The 23,079-nt window shown below is 40.2% G+C and overlaps 1 protein-coding gene across 1 annotated transcript in view; it reads right to left on the reverse strand.

The window, feature by feature from the left end:
* CCDC146 (coiled-coil domain containing 146) overlaps window positions 1-23,079 on the reverse strand; it is a 139,918-nt gene that overhangs the window by 34,873 nt on the left and 81,966 nt on the right. Inside the window, exons 3-6 of the mRNA XM_059934105.1 lie at window positions 14,525-14,607; window positions 11,451-11,660; window positions 3,333-3,390; window positions 1,300-1,476 (exon numbers count right to left, since the gene is read on the reverse strand). Coding sequence (XP_059790088.1) covers window positions 1,300-1,476; window positions 3,333-3,390; window positions 11,451-11,660; window positions 14,525-14,607 — 528 coding nt within the window. The remainder of the gene's footprint in view (window positions 1-1,299; window positions 1,477-3,332; window positions 3,391-11,450; window positions 11,661-14,524; window positions 14,608-23,079) is intronic.

Below are 23,079 nucleotides of genomic sequence, written 5' to 3' on the forward strand. Positions count from 1 at the left end.
GAATCTTATGTACATGGCAGGGGTTGTGGAAGAGCCCCTTCCTGCCTGAGGATCACACTGGACTTTGGGGTCTGGCGTAACACAGATGCTTGGGGGTTGAAGACATCCCTGCAGTGTGGTGCATTTCTCCCTGGGATCTTGCTCAGTCTTGAGGCAGATCTAAGTTTTGTGAGACTGAAACTTGTACAATTTGGGGAGCTCTTTTTTTTTTTTTTGAGTATTATATATTTATTTATTTATAAATTTATTTATTTATTTATGGCTTCGTTGGGGTCTTCGTTGCTGTGCACAGGCTTGCTCTAGTTGCGGCGAGCGGGGGCTACTCTTCGTTGCGGTGAGTGGGCTTCTCATTGCGGTGGCTTGTCTTTGTTGCGGAGCACGGGCTCCAGACACGTGGGCTCATTAGTTGTGTCACGTGGGCTCAGTAGTTATGGCACACGGGCTTAGTTGCTCCGCGGCATGTGGGATCCTCCCGGACCAGGGCTCGAACACGTGTTCCCTGCATTGGCAGGTGGATTCTTAACCACTGCGCCACCAGGGAAGTCCTGGGGAGCTCTTTTTAAGAAAAAGAATCAAAAGTTATAAATGATAATTAGGTTCAGGGCCTTGGCGGTGGTTCGTGCATGTGAATGAAGCCTTAGTTTCATTGGGTTCCTTGTAAATCCACCTGTGCTCAGTGCCTGTGTTCCGGGTGGCAGCTGGGTACGTCTTGGCTGACTGCTCTGACTCTTAAGGAAAAGGAGGTCAAAGTGAATCATAACTGTCCTCTAAGCCAAGGTGTCTCAGATGTAATTTTAAGACATAAGTCTAGGTTACTTTGATTGTTTTGAGACCTATTATACAAAGGTTTCAAAATAAAATGAATTTTAATTATCTCCTAAAACATAAATACAGGCCTTGCATCACTTTCACGGTGAGAGGGAAGTGAAGTGGAATCAAACAGACAAAGAAGGATGCAGTCATAACAGTATACAGAAGAGGTTAGAACATTTGGTTGCTCTTGAAGGAAGTGATTGTGTTTGTGACACTCATTTCCAATATTGAAAAATGCTTGGTGAGGTTTAGAGAGGCCTTTTCCCCAGGTCAGGACTCCAGTTTAGAGTGATGCTACCAAACACTCCAGTCTTTTGTGAATTCCCAGAGCCCAGGTTTAGTCTGATAGGATCAATCACAATGCAGAACATTTCAGTTTGTGTGTTTCGGTCTTTGTCAAACCTTTGCAGTCAATCTTCATACCCATGCACCTTTATGTCCTTGCAGGCACAATGTTTAAATATTTATGAGCTGTGAGTAACATACCTTTAAGGTGACCTGATATTCGAACAATTCTTCTAGTTCCTTCTGCTCCTTTAGTAATTGCTTTTGCTTGGATGTCAGATCTTCCCGTAAATTTTTAATTTCTAATTTCTTCTGCATTACTTCCTTACGTAATTCTTCAGTGCTTTCTCTCAATATTCTCATCTTCTTCTCCATTTCCTTTAAAAGTCATGAAAATTATCAGATTATACAGAGTCAGAGCAAACATTTGTCTCCCTAAAAATCAAATTAAAAATAAGTTTACTCACCATTTTGATTATATTTGTTTTGAGATTCATGAATGATTTCTTGCAAAGTTAAATGCAACTTCTGATTTCTGACCTCTTCATTAAAGGCATGGCAATTATACTGCGTGTGTTAAACATTTTACATTGGATTTGAACTCATTTTTAAATTAATGCTCTTTTTTATCTTCCTACGTTTTAAATGTTTCCTTTTTCTGAGTTAATATTTATTTCATACCAGAAAGCATTAGTAAAAATTTCCAGCCTTTTTTCTAGTAGCTTTGTGATTTGGCAACACCAGAGGCAAATAATCTTTGAATATCTGGTTTATGGTTACCCTGAGTCACACATGAGAATTAAAGATTAGGAAGTTCATATTTGGAATATCTTATCCTTGGCACTCCTTAATCCCCTGCTCTCTTATTAATACTACTTCTCTAACTCAGGCACATTATCCCCAAATGCCCTCTGCCCCAGACTCCTAACAGGTCTTTGTTTCCCATGACTGATTATCTGGGGAGTGTTTGACTTGTGAGAGAGAAGCCTTCTTATACTCAGAAAGTCCACACATTACTAATGACTAAGTGGAAGGATCCATTTAGCCTGCTCTGGCCTTTCTGCATATCACCCTCCTCCTCCTCCACTGTGGCTGCGAGAGGGTAAAATTGGTGATCCTATGGTCTGGAATTAAAATTCAAAATGCTTTTTCCCACAGAATCTGTGTTGAAAATGATGGTTAGGCATACCTCTGTACTAGTATATAATATATACATAATTATATTAATATATAATATGAGGTATCAATATATTCATACTCATATATTATAGCATTTTACTCTATGCTTATAGAGTAAAGGCATTTTACTCTATGCCTTGGAATTAGACCACCAACAACATACTTTTTAAATATAACCGTTTAGAAGGTGAAAGCAATGCAAAGTATGATGATCTCTGTATTTACTTTCTATGATAGATTGCAAAAAAAGGGACATAAATTCCTCCTATTCTTGTTTGCATGCCTCTTTGCAATATGTCTTTGTCCTTATTCCCATTAAGAGGTAGGACCTATTTCTCTCCCCATTGATTCTAGATGTGACCATGTGACTTGCTTGGACCAATGTGATGTTACCAACAATGATTTAAGCAGAGGCTTGAAAAGTGCGTGTGTTGGGGTTTGCCCTCTCTTGAGACTGTCTGTCTCTTTCCTGAGACTGGAAACCCTTCCACCATCATGAGAGTAACCAGTGACATGTGACCTTAGACCAACTAGCGGCCCAACTGGCTGACATATGAATGAAGCCATCCTAGGCCTTCCAGACCCAAATGAGCCAGCTCAGACCAGAAGAACTCAGAACTGAGGAAAATAAGAAATGGCTGTTGTTTTAAACCACTATGTTTTGGGGCAGTTTGTTAGGAAGGAATTAATAAGTGATACACCTTTATAAAAATTTCTTGTAATAAGCTTGAGACAGTCAGGAAGCTATGAGAGTAATAGCTATAGCAAAAATAATGTTATTAAGTGCCAACCCTTTTTTCTTCTAAAAACAAAGCAGATATTGTCCAACTAAACATAACCTGAATTAGATGCCAAATAGCTAAATCCTATAATTGGCACCACTTATGTTTACTGTAAAAGTTATGCAGATATTCCTTTCAGCACCATCCATTGTTAAGATTTCTGGGTCTTTCAAATGTTTCAGGGTATGGTTGTTGTGATAAACGTTAATATTTATCAAAAGGGATGTTTCAATCCAGCTGTATTTAACAAAGTCTAGATCATCTAAGACTTACTCCTGGCTTAGGTATCTTCTCGAATTCCTTTATTATGAGGCTTTTCTCTTCCATTAAGCTGCAAAACAAAAACAAAAACAAAAACAACTTTGACAAAGTACAAAAAAGTAAACTATTTCCACAGTAATAACTTTCTATTTTCTCTTCTCAGAATGCACTCCCAGGTGTGTTTGCCAGACCTGGTGTCCATCCTTTGTGATGGCTTCACTGAGTCCCACAGACCCATTTAGGGGCTCCCTCCCCAGTTCTCCCTCAACACTGTACACACACCCATCAAAGCACTTCTCTCATCATGTTGTAACTGCTTGGGAGCACGAACTGCCCCCCAGACTCAAGTTCCTTCAGGTGGGCTCTGGACTTTTTCTTTTATTTGCAATAAACTAGTACCTGCCTGGATTACTGCTACAGCCTCTACTGCTTTCATCATATTATCAGATCCCACTAGCTAGTAGGTCTAAAGATGCATGCATACCAGGTTTATTTTTATGAAATTGTATTTGCAATAAAGTAAATTAACATTTGTGTAATAAGTATGCACCACATGGAATTTAATATAGGTTAGTTGTGTGGCCCACAGGGTGAAGTTGAATTTTTTCAGAGTTTTGAACACTTACACCTTTCGTTTTAGAACTTGCATATAAATTGCTGTTTTACTTCCAAGCTGTTGATCCTACACCTCAGCCGTGTTGCCACCAGGGGGTGGTAGTGTGCTGCCATCTCTGGATTGAAAAGACCACCTGAGTGTCCCAGAGTTTCAAAATGGTGATGTGAAACTCTCCCACAAGATAAGACTTAACAGTCGTTTCTTTAAATATAAAATGATATTTTCTTAAACAAACATAAAATGGATAATTCTTTAGGACATTTTAAATTACACTTCTATCATATCATCCATTTTCTCTCTCTCTCTTTTTTTTAAATCTTTATTGGAGTGTAATTGCTTCACAATACTGTGTTAGTTACTGTTGTAGAACCAAGTGAATCAGCCATATACATACATATATCCCCATATCCCCTCCCTCTTGAGCCTCCCTATCCCACCTCTCTAGGTCATCGCAAAGCATGGAGCTGATCTCCCTGTGCTATGCAGCTGCTTCCCACTAGCTAACTATTTTACATTCAGTAGTGTATATATGTCGATGCTACTCTCACTTCGCCCCAGCTTCCACCTCCCCCGCCCCGTGTCCTCAAGTCCATTCTCTATGTCTGCATCTTTATTCCTGCCCTGCCACTAGGTTCATCAGTGCATCAGTGCCATTCTTTTTTTTTTTTTTAGATTCCATATATATGTGCTAGCATATGGTATTTGTTTTTCTCTTTCTGACTTACTTCACTCTGTATGACAGACTCTAGGTCCATCCACCTCACTACAAATAACTCAATTTCGTTTCTTTTTATGACTGAGTAATATTCCATTGTATATATGTGCCACATCTTCTTTATCCATTCACCTGTTGATGGACATTTAGGTTGGTTCCATGTCCTGGCTCTTGTAAATAGTGCTGCAGTGAACATTGTGGTACATGTCTCTCTTTGAATTATGGTTTTTTCAGGGTATATGCCCAGGAGTGGGATTGCGGGGTCATATGGTAGTTCTATTTTTAGTTTTTTAAGGCACATCCATACTGTTCTCCATAGTGGCTGTATCAATTTACATTCCCACCAACAGTGCAGGAGGGTTCACTTTTCACCACACCCTTTCCAGCATTTATTGTTTCTAGATTTTTTGATAATGGCCATTGTGACCGGTGTGAGGTGATACCTCATTGTAGTTTTGAGTTGCATTTCTCTAATAATTAGTGATGTTGAGCAACTTTTCATGTGCCTCTTGGCCATCTGTATGTCTTCCTTGGTGAAATGTCTATTTAGGTGTTCTGCCCATTTGTTAATTGAATTATTTGTTTCATTGATATTGAGCTCCATGAGCTGTTTGTATATTTTGGAGATTAATCCTTTGTCCATTGTTTCATTTGCAAATATTTTCTCCCATTCTGAGGGATGTCTTTTCGTCTTGTTTATGGTTTCCTTTGCTGTGCAAACAAAGAGTGTTTTTCCTATGTTTTCCTCTGAGAGTTTTATAGTGTCTGGTCTTACATTTAGGTCTTTAATCCATTTGGAGTTTATTTTTGTGTATGGTGTTAGGGAGTGTTCTAATTTCATTATTTTACATGTAGCTGTCCAGTTTTCCCAGCACCACTTATTGAAGAGGTTGTCTTTTCTCCATTGTATGTTCTTATCTCCTTTGTCATAAATTAGGTGACCATATGTGTGTGGGTTTACCTCTGGGCTTTCTATCCTGTACCGTTGATCTATATTTCTGTTTTTGTGTCAGGACCATACTGTCTTGATTACTGTAGCTTTGTTGTATAGTTTGAAGTCAGGAAGCCTGATTCCTCCAGCTCCATTTTTCTTTCTCAAGATTGCTTTGGCTCTTCAGGGTCTTTTGTGTTTCCATACAAATTGTAAAATTTTTTGTTCTAATTCTGTGAAGAATGCCATTGGTAATTTGATAGGGATTGCATTGGATCTGTAGATTGCTTTGGGTAGTATAGTCATTTTCACACTGTTGATTCTTCCAATCCAAGAACATAGTATATTTCTCCATCTCTGTGTCATCTTTGATTTCTTTCATCAGTGTTTTATAGTTTTCTGAGTACAAGGCTTTCACCTCCTTAGGTAGGTTTATTCCTAGGTATTTTATTCTTTTTGTTGCAGCGGTAAATGGGAGTGTTTCCTTAATTTCTCTTTCTGATTTTTCATTGTTAGTGTATAGGAATGCCAGAGATTTCTGTGCATTAATTTTGTATCCTGCAACCTTACCAAATTCATTGATTAGTTGTAGTAGTTTTCTGGTGGCATCTTTAGGATTTTCTGTGTATAGTATCATGTCATCTGCAAACAGTGAAAGTTTTACTTTTTCTTTTCCAATTTGTATTCCTTTTATTTCTTTTTCTTCTCTGATTGCCGTGGCTAGGACTTCCAAAACTATGTTGAATGAGAATGACGAGAGTGGACATCCTTGTCTTGTTCCTGATCTTAGTGGAAATGCTTTCAGTTTTTCACCATTGAGTATGATGTTTGCTGTGGGTTTGTCATATATGGCCTTTATTATGTTGAGGTAGGTTCCCTCTATGCCCCTTTTCTGGAGAGTTTTTATCATAAATGGGTGTTGAATTTTGTCAAAAGCTTTTTCTGCATCTATTGAGATGATCATATGGTTTTTATTCCTTTATTTGTTAATATGGTATATCACATTGATTGATTTGCATATATTGAAGAGTCCTTGAATCCCTGGGATAAATCCCACTTGATCATGATGTATGATCCTTTTAATATGTTGTTGGATTCTGTTTGCTAGTATTTTGTTCAGGATTTTTGCATCTGTGTTCATCAGTGATATTGGTCTATAATTTTCTTTTTTGTGATATCTTTTTCTGGTTTTGGTATCAGGGTGATGGTGGCTTCGTAAAACGAATTTGGGAGTTTTCCTCCCTCTGCAGTTTTTTGGAAGAGTTTCAGAAGGATTGGTGTTAGCTCTTCTCTAAATTCTTGACAGAATTCGCCTGTGAAGCCATCTGATTTTTTCTTTTTTGTTAAGAAACATTGACTTTTCTCCTTTAAAAGATGTATACTTTTATTTATAGAAATACATCATTCATAATCCCACCCCTCTCATACCACATTAGATCATTTTTATTTTCCTTGTATATTTTAATGAAATTATATTAAATATGTATATATGATTGAATCCATTTTTACCTAACGTGTAATTAAAATAGTTTCCCAAGTTGCAAAACGGACTTCATAATTAATAGTTTAATAGCTAGTTTCAAGGTTTTCTAGTGGGTGGATGTACCATAATAAAATAATCCTAAATATTGATATTATCTAACATATACTGAACCTACTATATGCCAGGTTCTTCACAAACATCATTTCTAAACTGCAGATCCTTTCTAAGTAGCTATTGTTACTTTCACTGTACAAGTGAAGAAACTGAGGAGTTAGGCACCTCTTCCAAAGTCACCGGTCAAGGCTGAACTGATTTTCAAACCCAGCTCTATCTGACTCCAGGGTGCTTTTTTTTTTTTTTTTTTTTATAAATTTATTTATTTATTTTCGGCTGTGTTGGGTCTTCGTTTCTGTGCGAGGGCTTTCTCTAGTTGCGGCGAGCGGGGGCCACTCTTCATCGCGGTGCGTGGGCCTCTCACTATTGCGGCCTCTCTTGTTGCGGAGCACAGGCTCCAGACGCGCAGGCTCAGTAGTTCTGGCTCACGGGCCTAGTTGCTCTGCGGCATGTGGGATCTTCTCAGACCAGGGCTCGAACCCGTGTCCCCTGCATTGGCAGGCGAATTCTCAACCGCTGCACCACCAGGGAAGCCCCAGGGTGCTTTTCAGTATCAAGCTGCCTCTGGAATACATTGCTATTGAAATATTCCACTATTTTTTAGAAGTTAGATTGCTTTAGAGTTTTTGCTTTTATAAATAATAATGTAATCAACATCTTTATGCATTGTCTGTTTTCTCCTTTTGGGTTCTCGTTTTTGCGTGGCATTACCGGGATGAAAAAAAGTTATTGTACGTGTGCCTCGTGATATACATAAACCTGTAAACTTTCAAACTGACATTAAAATCTAAATCTGACATTTTCAGCTTTTCTGACTAAGGAGTGCTTCAGTGTCAGAGCTCCTCAGGATTCATTACTTTTCTACAGCAAGAGTCAGAACTGAAACCACGTCATCAAAGGATTTTGGTTTTAAGGACTTGTGGGTGAAGAGGGGCTGCTGGAAGCCCTGTGTGCTGCCAGGTGCGAGAGGCGTCGTCCACATCAGGAGTAGAACCAGCCTGAATGGGTGGAAGTTATAAGAAGGGAGATTTCTGAACCAATACAAGCGAAAGCCGTCTAAGAGTCAGGCTGCCCAAAGCTGGGCTGGGCTGGGCTGGGCTGCTGTGGGAGGCTGTGAGCCCCCATCGCTGGAGGTGCTGGAGCACAGACTGAGTGGCCACTGAGAGAGGACTCAGGTGATTCTTAGAGTAGTCAGTGCTGAGGACCACTCTGTGGACGAACAGTTCTCAAACTCTGACACGAATCAGAATCACACAGGAAGTCTGTAAGCAATTCAAACGTCGCCTTGGGTGGGGAGGCCCCGACAGAAAGTAGAATCGTTAGTTTTAGGGTTGGATCTGCCTTGTAAACGTGTATCTCGGGTGTTTCTCTTTCAGTTATGAGGACTATATGCTGCAAAACCTGATCTAAGCTCGCTCTGTTCTTGGTTGGCACAGGGGGAGCAGGAAAGGTTTTTTTGTTTTGTTTTTTTCTTTTTATGTTTAGAAGGTAAAATCTGCTCCAGCTGTGAGTTTTTCCTCACTACTAATCCTGATGAACTGTATGGCCCTCTGTCATATTCTAACTTTCTGGAATTCTAGAGACATCACTAAAATAATCCCTCTGTTCCTTTCTTACCAGATCTGTTTGTTTCTTGGTTCCAATTTTGCTGTTACTGTTGGACTAAGAATGGAAAATGACTGCTAAATCCCTGGGTGAGCACCAACAGGGAACCAGCTATGGCAGAGGAAATAGTTACTAAGGCCACGACGATCACACTGGGATAGCCCTGCACACGTGCAGCACGCGTATCCCCCTCTCCACGTCCACACCCATGACAGACAGCACTGACCGACCACGGCCCTGTTTCCCCAGCTGACGGAGACTTGTCAGAATATATCAGATTTAGCATGAGAGACACAATTGATTTGCTGTCCAAATCTCAGGACTTAACTAGTAAGCAGAGAAGCCCCCAAAACGTAACAAAGTGAAGGCAAGCAAAACCTTGAAAAGAATACTAAAAAGTCTTTTCAGGGAAAGTTTTTGGAAAGATAATGACTTCTACTTTGTTTCTAAAATAGGTTCTCAACAGTGTTTATTTAATCACTTCATTACTTATTTGTAATGTATTTACTTAATTTATTTAAGTAGGTTACATATTCTTTCCTGAACTGCATATTTATCAAGAGATCATCTATGAATATTAATCCAAAACCAGGAACTGTTGTAACAGATTTAATTATTAACCAATCGTATAATTATACTCACCATTAGCATTTAATAGGAGTTTATATTATGTGAAAACATAAGAAAATCAACCAAATTATAGAGGAATATCTTTTCTCTAGCATATGTGAACAGTATATTGTTCTTAGTAGCTGCCAATGAGTCAGAAGTTCCTAAAGATGCTGGGGTGGAGGAGTGCTAGTTATTTGGGCTTCTGTTATTCAGGCTCTGAATAAAACGAGATTTTGTTGTGCTGATTTGAAAAATATCATCTGAATATTTGGATGAATAGTTCTGTTTTGTTTTTTTTTCCCCTCCCTGGCTTAGTTTCTTTATTTTTATGTGGGGATGGAAATACCTACTTTTTTCCTGGGGAGGGAGTGTTGAGTGAATCTGTTTCCATACCATGTAATATTAAATATGTTAAGCCAATGAAGTATACAGGCTATAATTCTTTCCTGGTATTTCTTTTGGTATCACCATTATTTTTATGAAAATAAGTTTGTTAATTCTTGAGCTGCTAGTATTTGAGAATGCAAGGGAGTTTGCTTAAGCTACAGTATTACATGTTAACAAATCCAAAAAGAATACACACTAAACATTTCTGCAAATGTTAATTTTGAATGTCCTTGTTTACTGTAGTCACTATGTACAGTCCCCCACCTCCAGCCCCATCCCAAGCAACTCAATGAACAATTTGCCTGTCTATACCTAAAAGGCAAGAATTCTGGTCTTTTTTTTTTTTTTTTTTCTTCTCCCCTTGGCAGGAATACTTGGAAATTTTAAACAATTTAAATATCAACTGACTTATGGTCCTCTTACCCTTTTGTGGAAATGTCAAGCATTCCTATTTTCAATACTAATGAACAGCCACCAATTGTTTTAATTTCATTATTTTCTCAACTGAAAGAGTGCTTACAGAGCACAGAAATAGCTAGGCTTTCTTTTTACAGATCTCACTGGTGAGCCTGAAACAAGTTTAGACTGAAAGACAAAGAAGAACTCAGATTTCTTTCCCCCTGAATATAATTCTCCTGATTAAGCTAGTCTTCTTCATCCCCCAGTTGAAATAATAGGCCCCAAAGAGAGGATTCAAAACCAGGGTGGGCAAAATCCTCCAAAGGTCACTCAAGTCATTTGCTTATCTCTTGGCAGGACTGAGTTACATTCACTCTGAGGGAACTCTACCTACTCTTAAAAATAGCCGGAGAAAGTTCTGTCACCTTAAATGGTAACAAATTCAAGGAGAGATGGTTTGGCTTTCTCTACGGTACCCAGGCACAGCACATAGCACAAAACCTGGTTTGCAGTTGTTTTGAAATTCAATCTAAATAGTGTGATTTGCTGAACAAACTCTTTCACTGACTTGCTACTCACAGGAGGAATGTTAGAGGAGATTTTAGAAATAACATTTATCCCTTCTAGCAGTACATTTCTGCTTTAGTTCACTGAATGACATCCTCCAGATTTGAGTAAGTGAATGTGTCTTCCAAAAGGACATCACTTTCTTCCTTGATCCTAAGGAATAGTCTGGTAATAGGAGAATAGGGCTGACTATGTGGTCCCCATTCCTATATTAGAAGAATCAAGTGAAACAGATGTGACCCTCCATTCACATACGGCTTGTTTGGAAAGTGCTTGTGGGGTACTGGCCATGCAGACATAGGATCTGATATCGCAGAAGGATAAGGGGCCACGACCAGGGCTGGAAAGGCGGAGAGTGTGTGCCAAGTCCTGGTTCTATGGGGTGTGTTCTTTGGGTGCAGCTCCTGATGGGTATGGCTTTCCTGACCCACGGAACCCACTACAGGGATCTCCTCTTCCTGAGAGCATCTCCCTGTCACCTGAGCTTTTTACTGCAAGTTGTGTAACCTTCTTTTTCAGGGACTGCCTGTTCTAGGGGATCAAGGAAAGAGCTAGGCTTGTAGTCCTCTTAACACTGCTCTCTCGTACTCACTGTACCTAAAATTCCTTCTTCAGTTAGTCTAATTTTTCTCATTTCGTTTATGTGGAAACAGCTCTGCTTGTATCTGTCTTCAGCGAGCTTGAGAGAATCATGTACTTACCTATCCAACCTGTACTGATTATGGAACTCTCTTTCCTTCACTGCATTGTATTCATTTTGATACTTGAGAAGTTGTTCTCTCATTTTGGAGACCTCGGTGGTGAATGCCTGTGGAAAATTATCAGCCTGCTTCAGGTGAAACTCCTGCTGTTGTATTTGCTCAGTGAAATGTTTGGCATCCTGTAGCAGTTGGACCTCTGACTCTTGCATGCTGGGTCCCATAAAAACAGAGATTTGCATAATGAGAAGTGTACACCTTCAATACCTTTAGTAACTCCTGTGGGGAGGGTTCTAGTGAGGAGTGGAGGGGGTATGTCCACACTGCTGCCCCTGTTCCTTCCGTGCCTGGGTTCACTTCAATTCAGTGGCATTTTTGTGCCAAGTCTTGCACTAGGTACTAGAGGCAAATGGAGCTCACAATCTAGCAGAGGGGAGCAGATGTGAATAGGCAGAGGTAATACCAGCTGACAAGTGCTACCACTAGTGTCTTGATCAAGATGGTGGGAGATGACAGACAAAGGCTTAGTTGGATGGGAATGTGATGTTTGCACTTGACTTTAAAGAATGATCATGACCTTCCAAGGGTGGGAAGAATAATAATGAAACGAGTGGGTCCTCCCTCCAGCTGCCCCTGCAACCCTGGCTTTCTCAAATTCTTGGACTCATATGACCTGATTGAAGGAAAACCTTTTCTTCCTTAGTGATAAGAAAAGACAGTAAGTTTTCTAATGACACTTTGCTAGGAAACTAGGAAGAAAAATTCTCCTGTAAAATTATGGACTTAAATTAATTTACAGATTTCTGATCATAACATCAGTGCCTGGCTACAGCTGGACGTGAATGTCATGGCAGAGGGCGATTCCTACAACTCGTTATATTCTATGGCTTTGGCTTTATCTTGGGAAAAGGGTTAAGCATCTGGCTAGAGGCAGAACTGAATGAACATAGAAACTGGACTTAATGGAATCTCCAGTAATCTTCTAGAAATCATTCACCTATGCTGCATCATACGCTAACATCAGCTCCAGCCTTACCGGCAGACTTGATTTATCTTTCTCAGAAACCCAACTTCCTCACATTTGCCATCTCTTCTGTTCAGAAGCAAGACCCTGCCAGTTCCTGTTTTAAAGGCAGCTCTCTCTTTGTGTGTGTGTGTGCTCCCCATCAACTTTCCTCACCGGGGGATATCTTCAGGTTTCTGCTCATTTGCAGAGATGCCCAATAACTTAATCAAGCCTGTCTCAACTGAAGTTACCAGCTCCACCCATTTTCTCAGGCTTCAATATGTCATTTGCTCAATAGCAGAACATTTATTGGGACATCATATGTTCCAGGCGCTATGTTAGGTACCAAATAGCAACAACAGCTATAAAGATAATAGATGCAATTTCCGTTAATGAAAGCTGGAGTTATTTCTTACAGTTCAATTTCCTTGTATATACTTTGTAAATCTGAAGTTACCTGATGTCCTTAACATGAGTCTTCAACTATGGAGTTGTAAGGTATTGGCTTGGGCAATAGTGCCCATTTTCCCTCAGAAAGTAGGTGAACAAAGTGGTTAGGGTTCCAGCCAGAAGACAAGTGGTAACTTACACACATGGACTTGAAATATAGCGTCAGCAGAAGAGAATTTAACAACTCTTATAATGTGGTTTCTATGGAAGACTCATTCAATTTCAGTCCGGCATTTCCAGCCTGTATCTGTCCTGCTATGGCCCCAGCAGCAAGAGTAAAGAGTCTATATCTTCATGCCTCTCCCACCCACCAGGCAGTGGGGTGGGAGAGAGTGGTGGGTATTGGTTGTAATCACAAAAGAGGGAATTAAGGGGTCAGGAGGGGGTAAAATATGGTAGCAGAAGGGAAGTAATGGTTTTGCAACACAACCTGGAAGGAGAAAGAAAGAACGCCATAGCCTTGGTCCTGCATGGCTCTCTGACACTGGAGGTTGGTTAGGAACGGAGATGGAGCTGGGTACGTATGGGGTGGAGTCCAAGTGAAGGGAACATAGGGATGCAGTTCTGCTCTTCTCCTTCACTCCTCCCTCAGGCTCCCATCCTCAGAGTAGCCAAATGCATGGGCAAGAAAAGAAGTAGGAGTCATGGTTGGAGATTGGGGGAGAGGATGGCTGGGAAATCACAGGGTGGAGTTTCTATTCACTGTGTCTCTCCTTGGATTTTAATGAAGATGTCACGCAAAGCTATGAGGCAGAAGGCGGGGAAAAGGAAGAAAGAGGCTTGGGAGTAGCAGCGGAACAGGATTTCCCCTTCTTTCTCACTCTCCTTCCCCCTTGATTCCCAGTGGCTGATGGCAGATGCTTAGGAAACCTTGTTGAATTATTCTGTTGAAGCCTAGTCTTCTGACCTCTGCTGATTAGGACTGGGCTAAGGCAAGTAGCCAGGGATAGGAGGAACAGGTGAAAAGTAAAGACAGAAATCTCAGCAGATGTAGGCTGGGCTTGTCATAGAACCTACACCTCTGAGTGATGAAGAAAGGTGGGGAGGAGAGAATCTTACAGGAGCGTCCTGTAGCAGGTAATGTCAGTGCCTCACCAAAGTCCCCTTGGCACACTCTAGGGGTCACCTGTAGCTTCAATGGACAGTTATCATATATAGCAACAGCATCTGTATGCCTCTGCCTGAGAGCTTTCTCTGGCCATTGGAACTTGCTTGACTTCTCACAGGGTAAGCTAGAAGTGCCAGGAGCTCACCTACGTAGAAGCAATCTTTGATCAACGAAGGATGGAAATTAGTGAACAAATATGCCAGCGTCCTCACCCTTCAGTGGGAGAGCTCTGAGGCGTGTTCTACAGTCACGCAGAGAGTCCTCAGTGAGACTGAGGTCCAGTTGCCTGCAATGTTAACCTGAAGATTAACACATTCCCAGCTGGATAACTCCCTTCCCCATCTCACTTCCCCACTCTCTCACGATAATTTCTGGTATCACCTCTTAAAACGCTTGAACTCAAATCTTTGTCTCAGAGTCTGCTTTTGGGAAAATGAAAAATAAGACAGGTCCCACTACAAGTAAGAAGCAGAGATGTGAGTAAAGGTGTCTTCACATCGGTAAATAGCATACCTTATCACGGTATCATGCAGCAAGGTGTACTTGGCTTTTAACTCTGCCATCCTGGTTCCAGGAAGTTTCCCCAGAGCATGTAACTAGCAAAGAGAACACAGGAACACAAGACCACTATTAGCCATCATCCCCTTTATGCTTTAAGCAGAGATAAAATGGATATATGGCTGTACCATAAAATCTTTCAGTTAAACATTAGGAAACATATGAGGCAATAAGGCATATTAGAAAGATGATAGGTGTTCAGAGAAAATGGTTCTAGTTCTATACTGCTCTGAGTTCTTGGGCACATTCTTTTACCTCTGAGTTCTTTTACCTCTCTGGATGAAGACTGTGATTTCTTCATCTGTAAATCGAGGGAAGGAATTGAGTTAAATTCTTTCAATTCTAAAAAAACCATATTTCTAGGTTTAGCAAACAACCTACAGAGTATAGATTACTAGGATGGCTATTTGTAAGTTGAGAGAACTAATAATTATTGAGCATCTTTTATGAGCAACTGTTGCACATCAGTTATTTTACTCCTGAAAATGTTTTGTGAACAGGAATTATCTCCATTTCAAACTAAAGTTTAGAAAGGTTAAGTAATTTGTTTAAAGTTATAGAGCTAGTTAAAGACAGAATCAGGATTTAAGCCCAAGTGGTCCAGCTCCAAAAATCCATGATCATTCCTCTGTACCACGATGCCTCTGCCTCTGCTGTCAAAGAAACATGAAAATGTATCTGGTACACAAAGTGATTTTATTTATTCCTTTGTCATTTCTGGCAAAAGAACTTTTGATTTACTCTCTGAGCTAGGTGATAAGTAGTTAACAGACATCATAACACAACATCGAACACTAAAGTGTTACCATAATGCAATGAGCATTTGCATTAGGTTGGACTTAACTGGACTGCTGGTGACGTGGTATCAAAAAATAAAACTAAAGATAAGATTTGGGTTTTTCAATGCCCTGTTGTTCTTAGCTCAAAATATTTCTCGAGTCCATCCACTTTCCTCTCCCTTCCCTCGATCCCGCTAGTCTCAGTCACACCATCTCTCAGCTAGACTACAGCAAAACTCCAAGTGCCCCCTCCGCATCTGTGTTTCCACTCAGGGTCCCTATCCATCTACTTTCCATGGAGATCTTTTTAAAAAATCAAACATGGTCTTGTTATGCTTGGTGCTCAAAACTTTTCAAGTGGAATAGAATTCAAGACCCTTGGTACAACCCTGCTTCCCTCCCAGTCCCTTTTCACAGCACCCTCCTCCAGCTCATGGTGCTCCAGCCACACTGGCCGCCTTTTGTTTCCATAAATGCATGAACCTCTTTCCTTCCTCAGGCCTCTGCACTGGCCATTCCTCATTCCCACCCTCCTTCACTCCAACTCTTTCTTCATACCTCAGCTAAAATATCCATAAAAAGGCCTTCTCTGAAGTCTGTATCTAAGACGGATACCCACATACACCGCACCCCCCAAACAACTCTGTACTTCATAACGTAACATATTACCAGCTGTAATAGTACACTTATTTATTATGATCAAAAGAATGTTATTCCTCAGCTAGTATAAAGCCCCATGAGGAAAGGGCCTGGGTTACCCTGTTCTTCACTGTATCCTCAGCCAGTAGAACCCCAGGCGCAGTGTAGGTGTTTGGCATATACGTGCTGAGTGAGCAAATGAATGAATGGAACCGAGAACATGCAAATGCCTGAGTCTACATAGTGGGGTTTCATGGTTTCTCTACCAAAATCAGGGTAGGAAAACATTGTTAAATGCACTATGCAACCATCTCTTTGTGAAAGTATCCGGGATCTTTCACGAGGGCCCTACAAGCTGGTGCCAGGCCTGGGTTCCAGTCCCCACAACCCTCTTTCTTATGTATGAGTGAAATATGGGGAACAGGATTTTTAAAACCTTTGAGGAGGTTCCACTTCTCACTATATAATTTATGTGTAACTTCTTTTTTTAAATTTAATTTAATTTAATTTAATTTATTTTTTTTTGGCTGTGTTGGGTCTTTGTTGTGCGCGGGCTTTCTCTAGTTGCGGCGAGCGGGGGCTACTCTTCTTTGCAGTGCACGGGCTTCTCATTGCGGTGGCTTCTCTCGTTGCGGAGCACGGGCTCTAGGCGCGTGGGCTTCAGTAGTTGTGGCGCACGGGCTTAGTTGCTCCGCGGCATGTGGGATCTTCCCGGACCAGGGCTCGAACCCGTGTCCCCTGCATTGGCAGGCGGATTCTTAACCACTGTGCCACCAGGGAACCCCCAGGGAACACCCCATGTGTAACTTCTTAAGTGTTGAGTTGCTGTTGGTGGGTTGACCTAGATTTTATAGATATTTAATTAAACACATTTATTTTGGTTCTGCAGTTTTCTTTCTGTATTTTTGAGCCAATACATAATTTATTTTGTATCACAAATATTGTCATTGGCTCCTAAAAAGGGTGTAGGACATAGGCACTGTAGGTTTAAAGTCTAACTGGTTAAAAAAAAAAAATTCTTTGCATATGGGCACTCTTAAAGGAGAAAAGTAACTGGGAAAAGGTGATGTGTGTGAGTGTGGGCTTATATGAGTATGTGTGTACTACGAAGGCCACATGGGAGCCAGCCTTGTAACTAGCCAACAAACTAGCCTAGTAAGATAGCCACTGGAGGTAAGCCATTGGGTAAGGTAATTATGGAATCACATGTTTAGAAACACATGTAGTATTTTGTTTTAAGGCTGAAGAGACCATTACCTTCCACCAACTGCCCTGCACAATGGAAACAAGTGAATTGACATAGGGCCTCCCTACAGTAGCCCACAGTTCAAGGAGAGAGACACAAAAGAGATTACAGAATGCTTAAAACTACACTCAGTAGTTTTATTATTCATAAAAAGGTATATTTGGTATTTTGCAATTATTTTCTTTATATTGTAAGTTAAAGCAAATAAGTAAAATTATAAATTATAGACCCCTTCCAGGGGGTGGAACTTCCAGAATGGTAGTGTGAAGAGCTCGATGAATCCTCTCTCTCAAAGAAACATTGATTAAACTGGTCAAAATTATCTAAGACAACCATTTACGGGCTCTGGAAATTGACCTAAGGGTGTGCAAGAAATTGAGAGGCATTTATTTAACAAAATCTACTGAAACTCAGTAAGAAGAGTGGGAGACTATGGCATTTGCACCATGAGCTGCATCCATCACCCTTAGCTCCCAGTTGTGTAAGAACTATTCTGGGCGGCCAATGAAGAGCCCACTGCCCCCAACTTCCTATTCCTGAAGATGCATTCAGGCGGGTGGGGCAGCCCCAGAAAACTGCTGCACTCCACCTCCCCTCCTGCCCAGCTCCGTTTGTGAAAGAGCTTCACCGGGGGGGCAGCTGCAGCCGTTCAGTAGTGCCCACTCCCCACTCCCCAAGCTCCTGCTTTCCAAGGAGACTCTGGGCAGGCGTGGCAACCTAGGAAGATCAGAGTCCCCTAGCACCCCAGCTCCTGTGGATCACCTCCTGCCTGAGAATGCTCACTTTATTTGGAACAGTGTAGACTATTCATGCCCCAGAGCATTGTCAAAAACAATAGCTATCACAAGAATGAACAGTAAGAAGAGGATCATAGCTTAGTGATACTGGTGGAGGCAGATGAGCAGAAGTTTAACGGAGAAATCATGGCCAGAGACAGTCAAAGAGGGCCCTGCTAATATCACAATCAGTACTGGTGGTCCAGAAGGCTGTGGATAAAGCTCAAGGCTGAGACCTCTCAGGAGTGACCAGAGAGGGTACTTCCAAGCTATCAGTCGCTGAGCTAAAGGTGGGGCAGATATGTAAACGCCCTGAACCTTGAAAGTGGTCCCCAAGCCACATACAGCCACATACAGGAAAAGGATGAAACCTTTACTGGCTCGGGAGGCTTAAATACAATCTCTGACTAATCAATGACTGACCAAGCTATGGAGCACTGCCCCCAAGAAGCCAAACTTAATAAAAACAAGGAAAGATTACACAGAGACAACAGAGGCTGCACATACGGAGGATACACTTCAGAATTATTCCAGCCAAGTCACTAAACAAATAAACGTTTGAACAACAATAACAAAGACAAAACAGCAACAAGAAGAAGCCTGGAGAGAATCAGAATCCGAAGTTGCTCCAATGTTTTCCAAGATGTCCAATTTTCAACAAAAAATCATGAGACATGCAAGGAAAAAAGGTTGGAAACTGCTCTGGGCGTGTAGACATTGGACTTAACAAAGACTCCAAAGCAGCTATTATAAATATGTTGAAAGAATGAAAGGAAACCACATTTAAAGAATTAGAAGTGATTATGATGCACTTCATCAAATAGAGACTATCAATAAAGTACTGATCTCGGATAAGAACTAAGATTTTTAAAATGATGTCTTTTGGGTAGTAAGAATGTATGGTTTTTATATTTTTATTTTTGCTTATCTGTATTTCCTAATTTTCTCCAATGCATACATAGTACTTTTAATAATACAAGGCTGTTAAAATATGCTTGAAAACTATTGCTGTAAGCAGTAGGAATTCAGAGCAGAATTTCAAACTGGAGAGTACTGCGATCAGATCCTAGTGGCAGATACAGCCAAATTCTAACTCAGACTTGTTGAAAACTCAGCTGTATTTTCCCTAACTTGGGTCTCATCTGAAACAGCAGTAGTTCCAAGCCTGATGGCAGGTGGGCCAAGGATGCCTGTTGGCAGGTTTTATGACCATAGAAAAAGCAGGAAGGTGGAGAGATTTCCTTTCCTATTTGCTATTTCCGTCACTCCACCAGCCAGATTGCCTTTGGTACCCCAGAATCTGGAAGAAAGCTGACAGGGCAAAACATCTGATATGCCTTTGTAGTTTTTATATAACTTGGAAAAGGTTAAGTCATAGATGTTCAGAAAGAGGATTGATAAGCTATCTTTATTTGGTCTACTCTACTGAAAACAATCTCTTAAAAAGAAAAAGATTCAATTCTAGTAGATGAAATGCTTTGCTCATAAACATAAACGTGGAAAAGATAGTTGCATTTTCACACTGCATGATACAACCGGGTACAGAAACCAAGTTTGTCATGTTTTAAAAATGCAGAATCTAAGAAATAGAGCATAAAGCCCGAGCTTAAGTTGTCAAAGAGTATATACAACAAAAGGTTAGATATAATGTTATAAGTTCATAAATATGATTTCACAATAGATACTTGTATTAATGAATTGCCTTGTTCGTAATTGAGAATGGAAGGAAACATTTACTCTAGAGCTAAATGTTAAACAAGAGTTCATGATTCATAGATGACATGTAATAATATGGAAAAAATTTAGAAAATTGAAATTTTAGGACATTCCAAGGAAAGTAATAGCTCAGTAAGAGCTTTTCCCAAGTGAACTTATCTGGAAGGGGGTCAGCATGAGGAAACAATTAGGTGTTTGTGTGGGTGTTTGCAGGGCAACCAAGGTGACCATTGTTATTACCTACTCTATTCCTGTTGCCTCTTTGACATTACCTACTGGTGGTCTCATCCTGAGAAATAGCTGCCATGCTGTGGGAGGTAGACAAATCCTTACCATCCTTATCTCCCTCTCACCCTCTCCCTTTCACTGCTAGAAATAAACCACATAGCCATTTGACGTCGCTCAAATGCAATTGAACTCTCAACAATGATTCATCACTCTTTTTGTTTGACTTTTCCCCTTAGTTGTTATATCAAGTTTTAGCTTTTCTGTACACCTAACTCATTCACCAAACAAAATTAGGCCACCTAAACTCATCAACGAATCCATTTATCTTACACCTACACCCACCCTTAACTTCTTTCCCCAAATCTCAAAAATGAAATCTTCCTTTCCTCCTGTCAAGTCCAACCCATCCACCTGTGCTCTCAAACATATACTCTCCTACTTCTTCCCAGGCATCAGTTATACCTTCTCTCCTTTATGACCTCTACTTGTCCTACTTTGCTGGCTCAACACATAGAAGTCAAGTACGTTACAGGTGGACTTTGGTTTGAATTCCAGCTCTGCTACTTTTTAACTCTGTAATTAGGAGTAATATTTAATCAATCTGTACCTCAGGTTTCTTCAGTTATAAAAGAGAGACAAAAATAGCCCCCATTACATAAGACTCTAGTGAAGACCAAATGAATCAATATATGTAAGGTATTGAGTATAGTATCTAGTACACAAATAAGGGCTTAATCAATGTTAGTTATTATTATTATCATTAACATTATCCTCAACCTGTAAATTTGCTCAAGTCTATCTCATTAAAAACAAACAAACAAAACAAAACACCCCTTGGACGCTATGCTCCCATGTAATTACCCCTTTCTTTCTCTCCTTCTCTTTCATTTCAGTTTTTCTCAAAAGAGTTGTCTCTGCCCTTTATCTCCACTCCCTTACCTTCCAGTCACTCACCAATCCATAGTGACCAGGCTCCCACTCCATCACCAGACTGGTAAACTGACAAATGACTTCCTCATTTCTCTGGCTGATTTTGATATTTTTCTCATGATCACCGTTTTTCAATAATTTGTTTAGGATATGTCCTGGTGTGGTTTTCTTTGGCTTGAGATTTGTTCAAAGTTTTCAATCTGTGGGTTTATAGTCTTCATCAAATTTGGAAAAATTTCAAGTGTTATTTCTTCAAATATTTTTTTCTGTCCCCTTCTCTACTTCTTCTGTGACTCTAATTAATCATTTGTTTGGCCACTTGATGTCCACAGATCACTGATGTTCTGTTCATTTTTATCTTCCAGTCTTTTTTCTTTGTTTCATTTTGGATAGTTTCTCTTGCTATATCTTAAAGCTCACTAATCTCTTTATCTTTAGTGTCTAATCTGCTCTTAATCTCATACAGTGAACTTTTCATCTCAAATGTTGTATTATTCATCTTTAGAAGTTTGATTTGGGTCTTTTTATAACTTCCACTTCTCTCATTACGCTCATGTTTTCCTCTACCTTTCCCCCTACATTCAAAATATATATAATAGCTGTTTTAATGTCCTTGTCTACTAGTTCTGTTTTTGTGTCTACTCCATTGATTGATTCTTCTCATTCTAGGTCATATTTTCCTGCTTCTCTGCATGCCTACTAATTTTTGATTGGATGCCAGACACTGTGATTTTTACACTATTGTGAAATGGATTTTTCTTTCTTTTTTGGGGAGGAGTATTCCTTTAAATACTTGGGGGCTTTGTGAGTCACAGTTAAGTTTCTTGGAAACAGTTTGATCCTTTCAAGCCTTGCATTTAAACTTTGTTAAGGAAGTCCAGAATAATCCTTTTTCTGGGCTAATTTGGTCCCACTACTGAGTCAGTACCCTTCTACTGTGTCAACAGGTCTTTTTAACCTCCTAACATGAACTATCCTTGGCTCTGTATGAACTCCAAGTATTGTTCCATTCCCTCCTCTCTGGGAGTTCTTTCCCAGCCTCAGTAGTGTTCTCACACGTATGCACTGATCAGTATCCCTTGGCAGATTTCTGGAGCTCTCTCTCTCTCTCTTTGAAACTCTTCCATTGCCTCACCTGTATATTTTAGCCAACTTGGCCTCCCTGAACCCCAAACTCTGTCTCCTCAAATCAGCAAGACCACCTGGCTCTGTTTGGAATCCCCTCCCTATGCTGTCATTTGGAAACACTCTCTAAGTAGTAAAACGGGGCAATTGTAGTTCTCAACTCTTTTATTTGCTGATTCCTAGGGATCACTGTCCGGTGCTGTTGTCCAAAGTCTGAAAACCATTGTTTCACCTGATTTGGTCCATTTTTTAGTTGTTTCAGGTAGGAGAGTAAATCTAGTTTATGTTATTCCACCTTGATTAGAAGTGGAGCCCCAGTGACCTCTTAATTATTAAATTCAAACATTTCTCTGTCCTTATCATACTTGATAATTTTATGACATTTATTACTATTGACTTATTACAGTTCATTGTTCCTTGAACTCTCTCCTCCTCTGGTTCCTGTGACATAGGGTCTTAGGGTTCTCTCCTTACTCTTCTGTTTTCTTCTCTGGTCCTCCTTTAAAAGTTGGTGTTGCCCATGATTTTGTCATTACCTTTTTTCTTTTTAAAAATTATTCACTGTCCCTCGTCTGAACTACCTCCTACTCACAGTCTGAACCTACCTACATGCTGATGACTCCTGAACAGAGGGGCCTGCAGGCTACTGTTATTGGACAAGCTAGGACTTTATTTGGGCAAGGGCCATTCAAGACTATGGGAATTAGGGTTAGAGAACAATAAACATCTTCATCTAACACCTGGAACACATGAAATGGCTTACATAAATGATACAATATCAATGTTCATGTATTGTGACCATTTTTTTGGAGAGAAATTTGATATTATGGGGCATTTCATCCATAGATTCTGTTGAACTAGATATTGTCAGATAGTTTCTTAGAATAAACAGAATCTATATAGTGCTATACACAAGTCTTCATCACTTCTTATTGAGAATGTGGCAGTAGATAACTAAGCACTTTCCTTACTTCAAGTTGTGTCCCCTTGAATCTGTCCTTCATGCTGCCAGCAGAGTGCTTTATCTAAAACACAATTTTCGCCTTGCTTAAAACCCTTCAGAGGATCCTA

Source organism: Balaenoptera ricei, chromosome 9 (assembly GCF_028023285.1).
Source record: "Balaenoptera ricei isolate mBalRic1 chromosome 9, mBalRic1.hap2, whole genome shotgun sequence".
Taxonomy (NCBI): domain Eukaryota; kingdom Metazoa; phylum Chordata; class Mammalia; order Artiodactyla; family Balaenopteridae; genus Balaenoptera; species Balaenoptera ricei.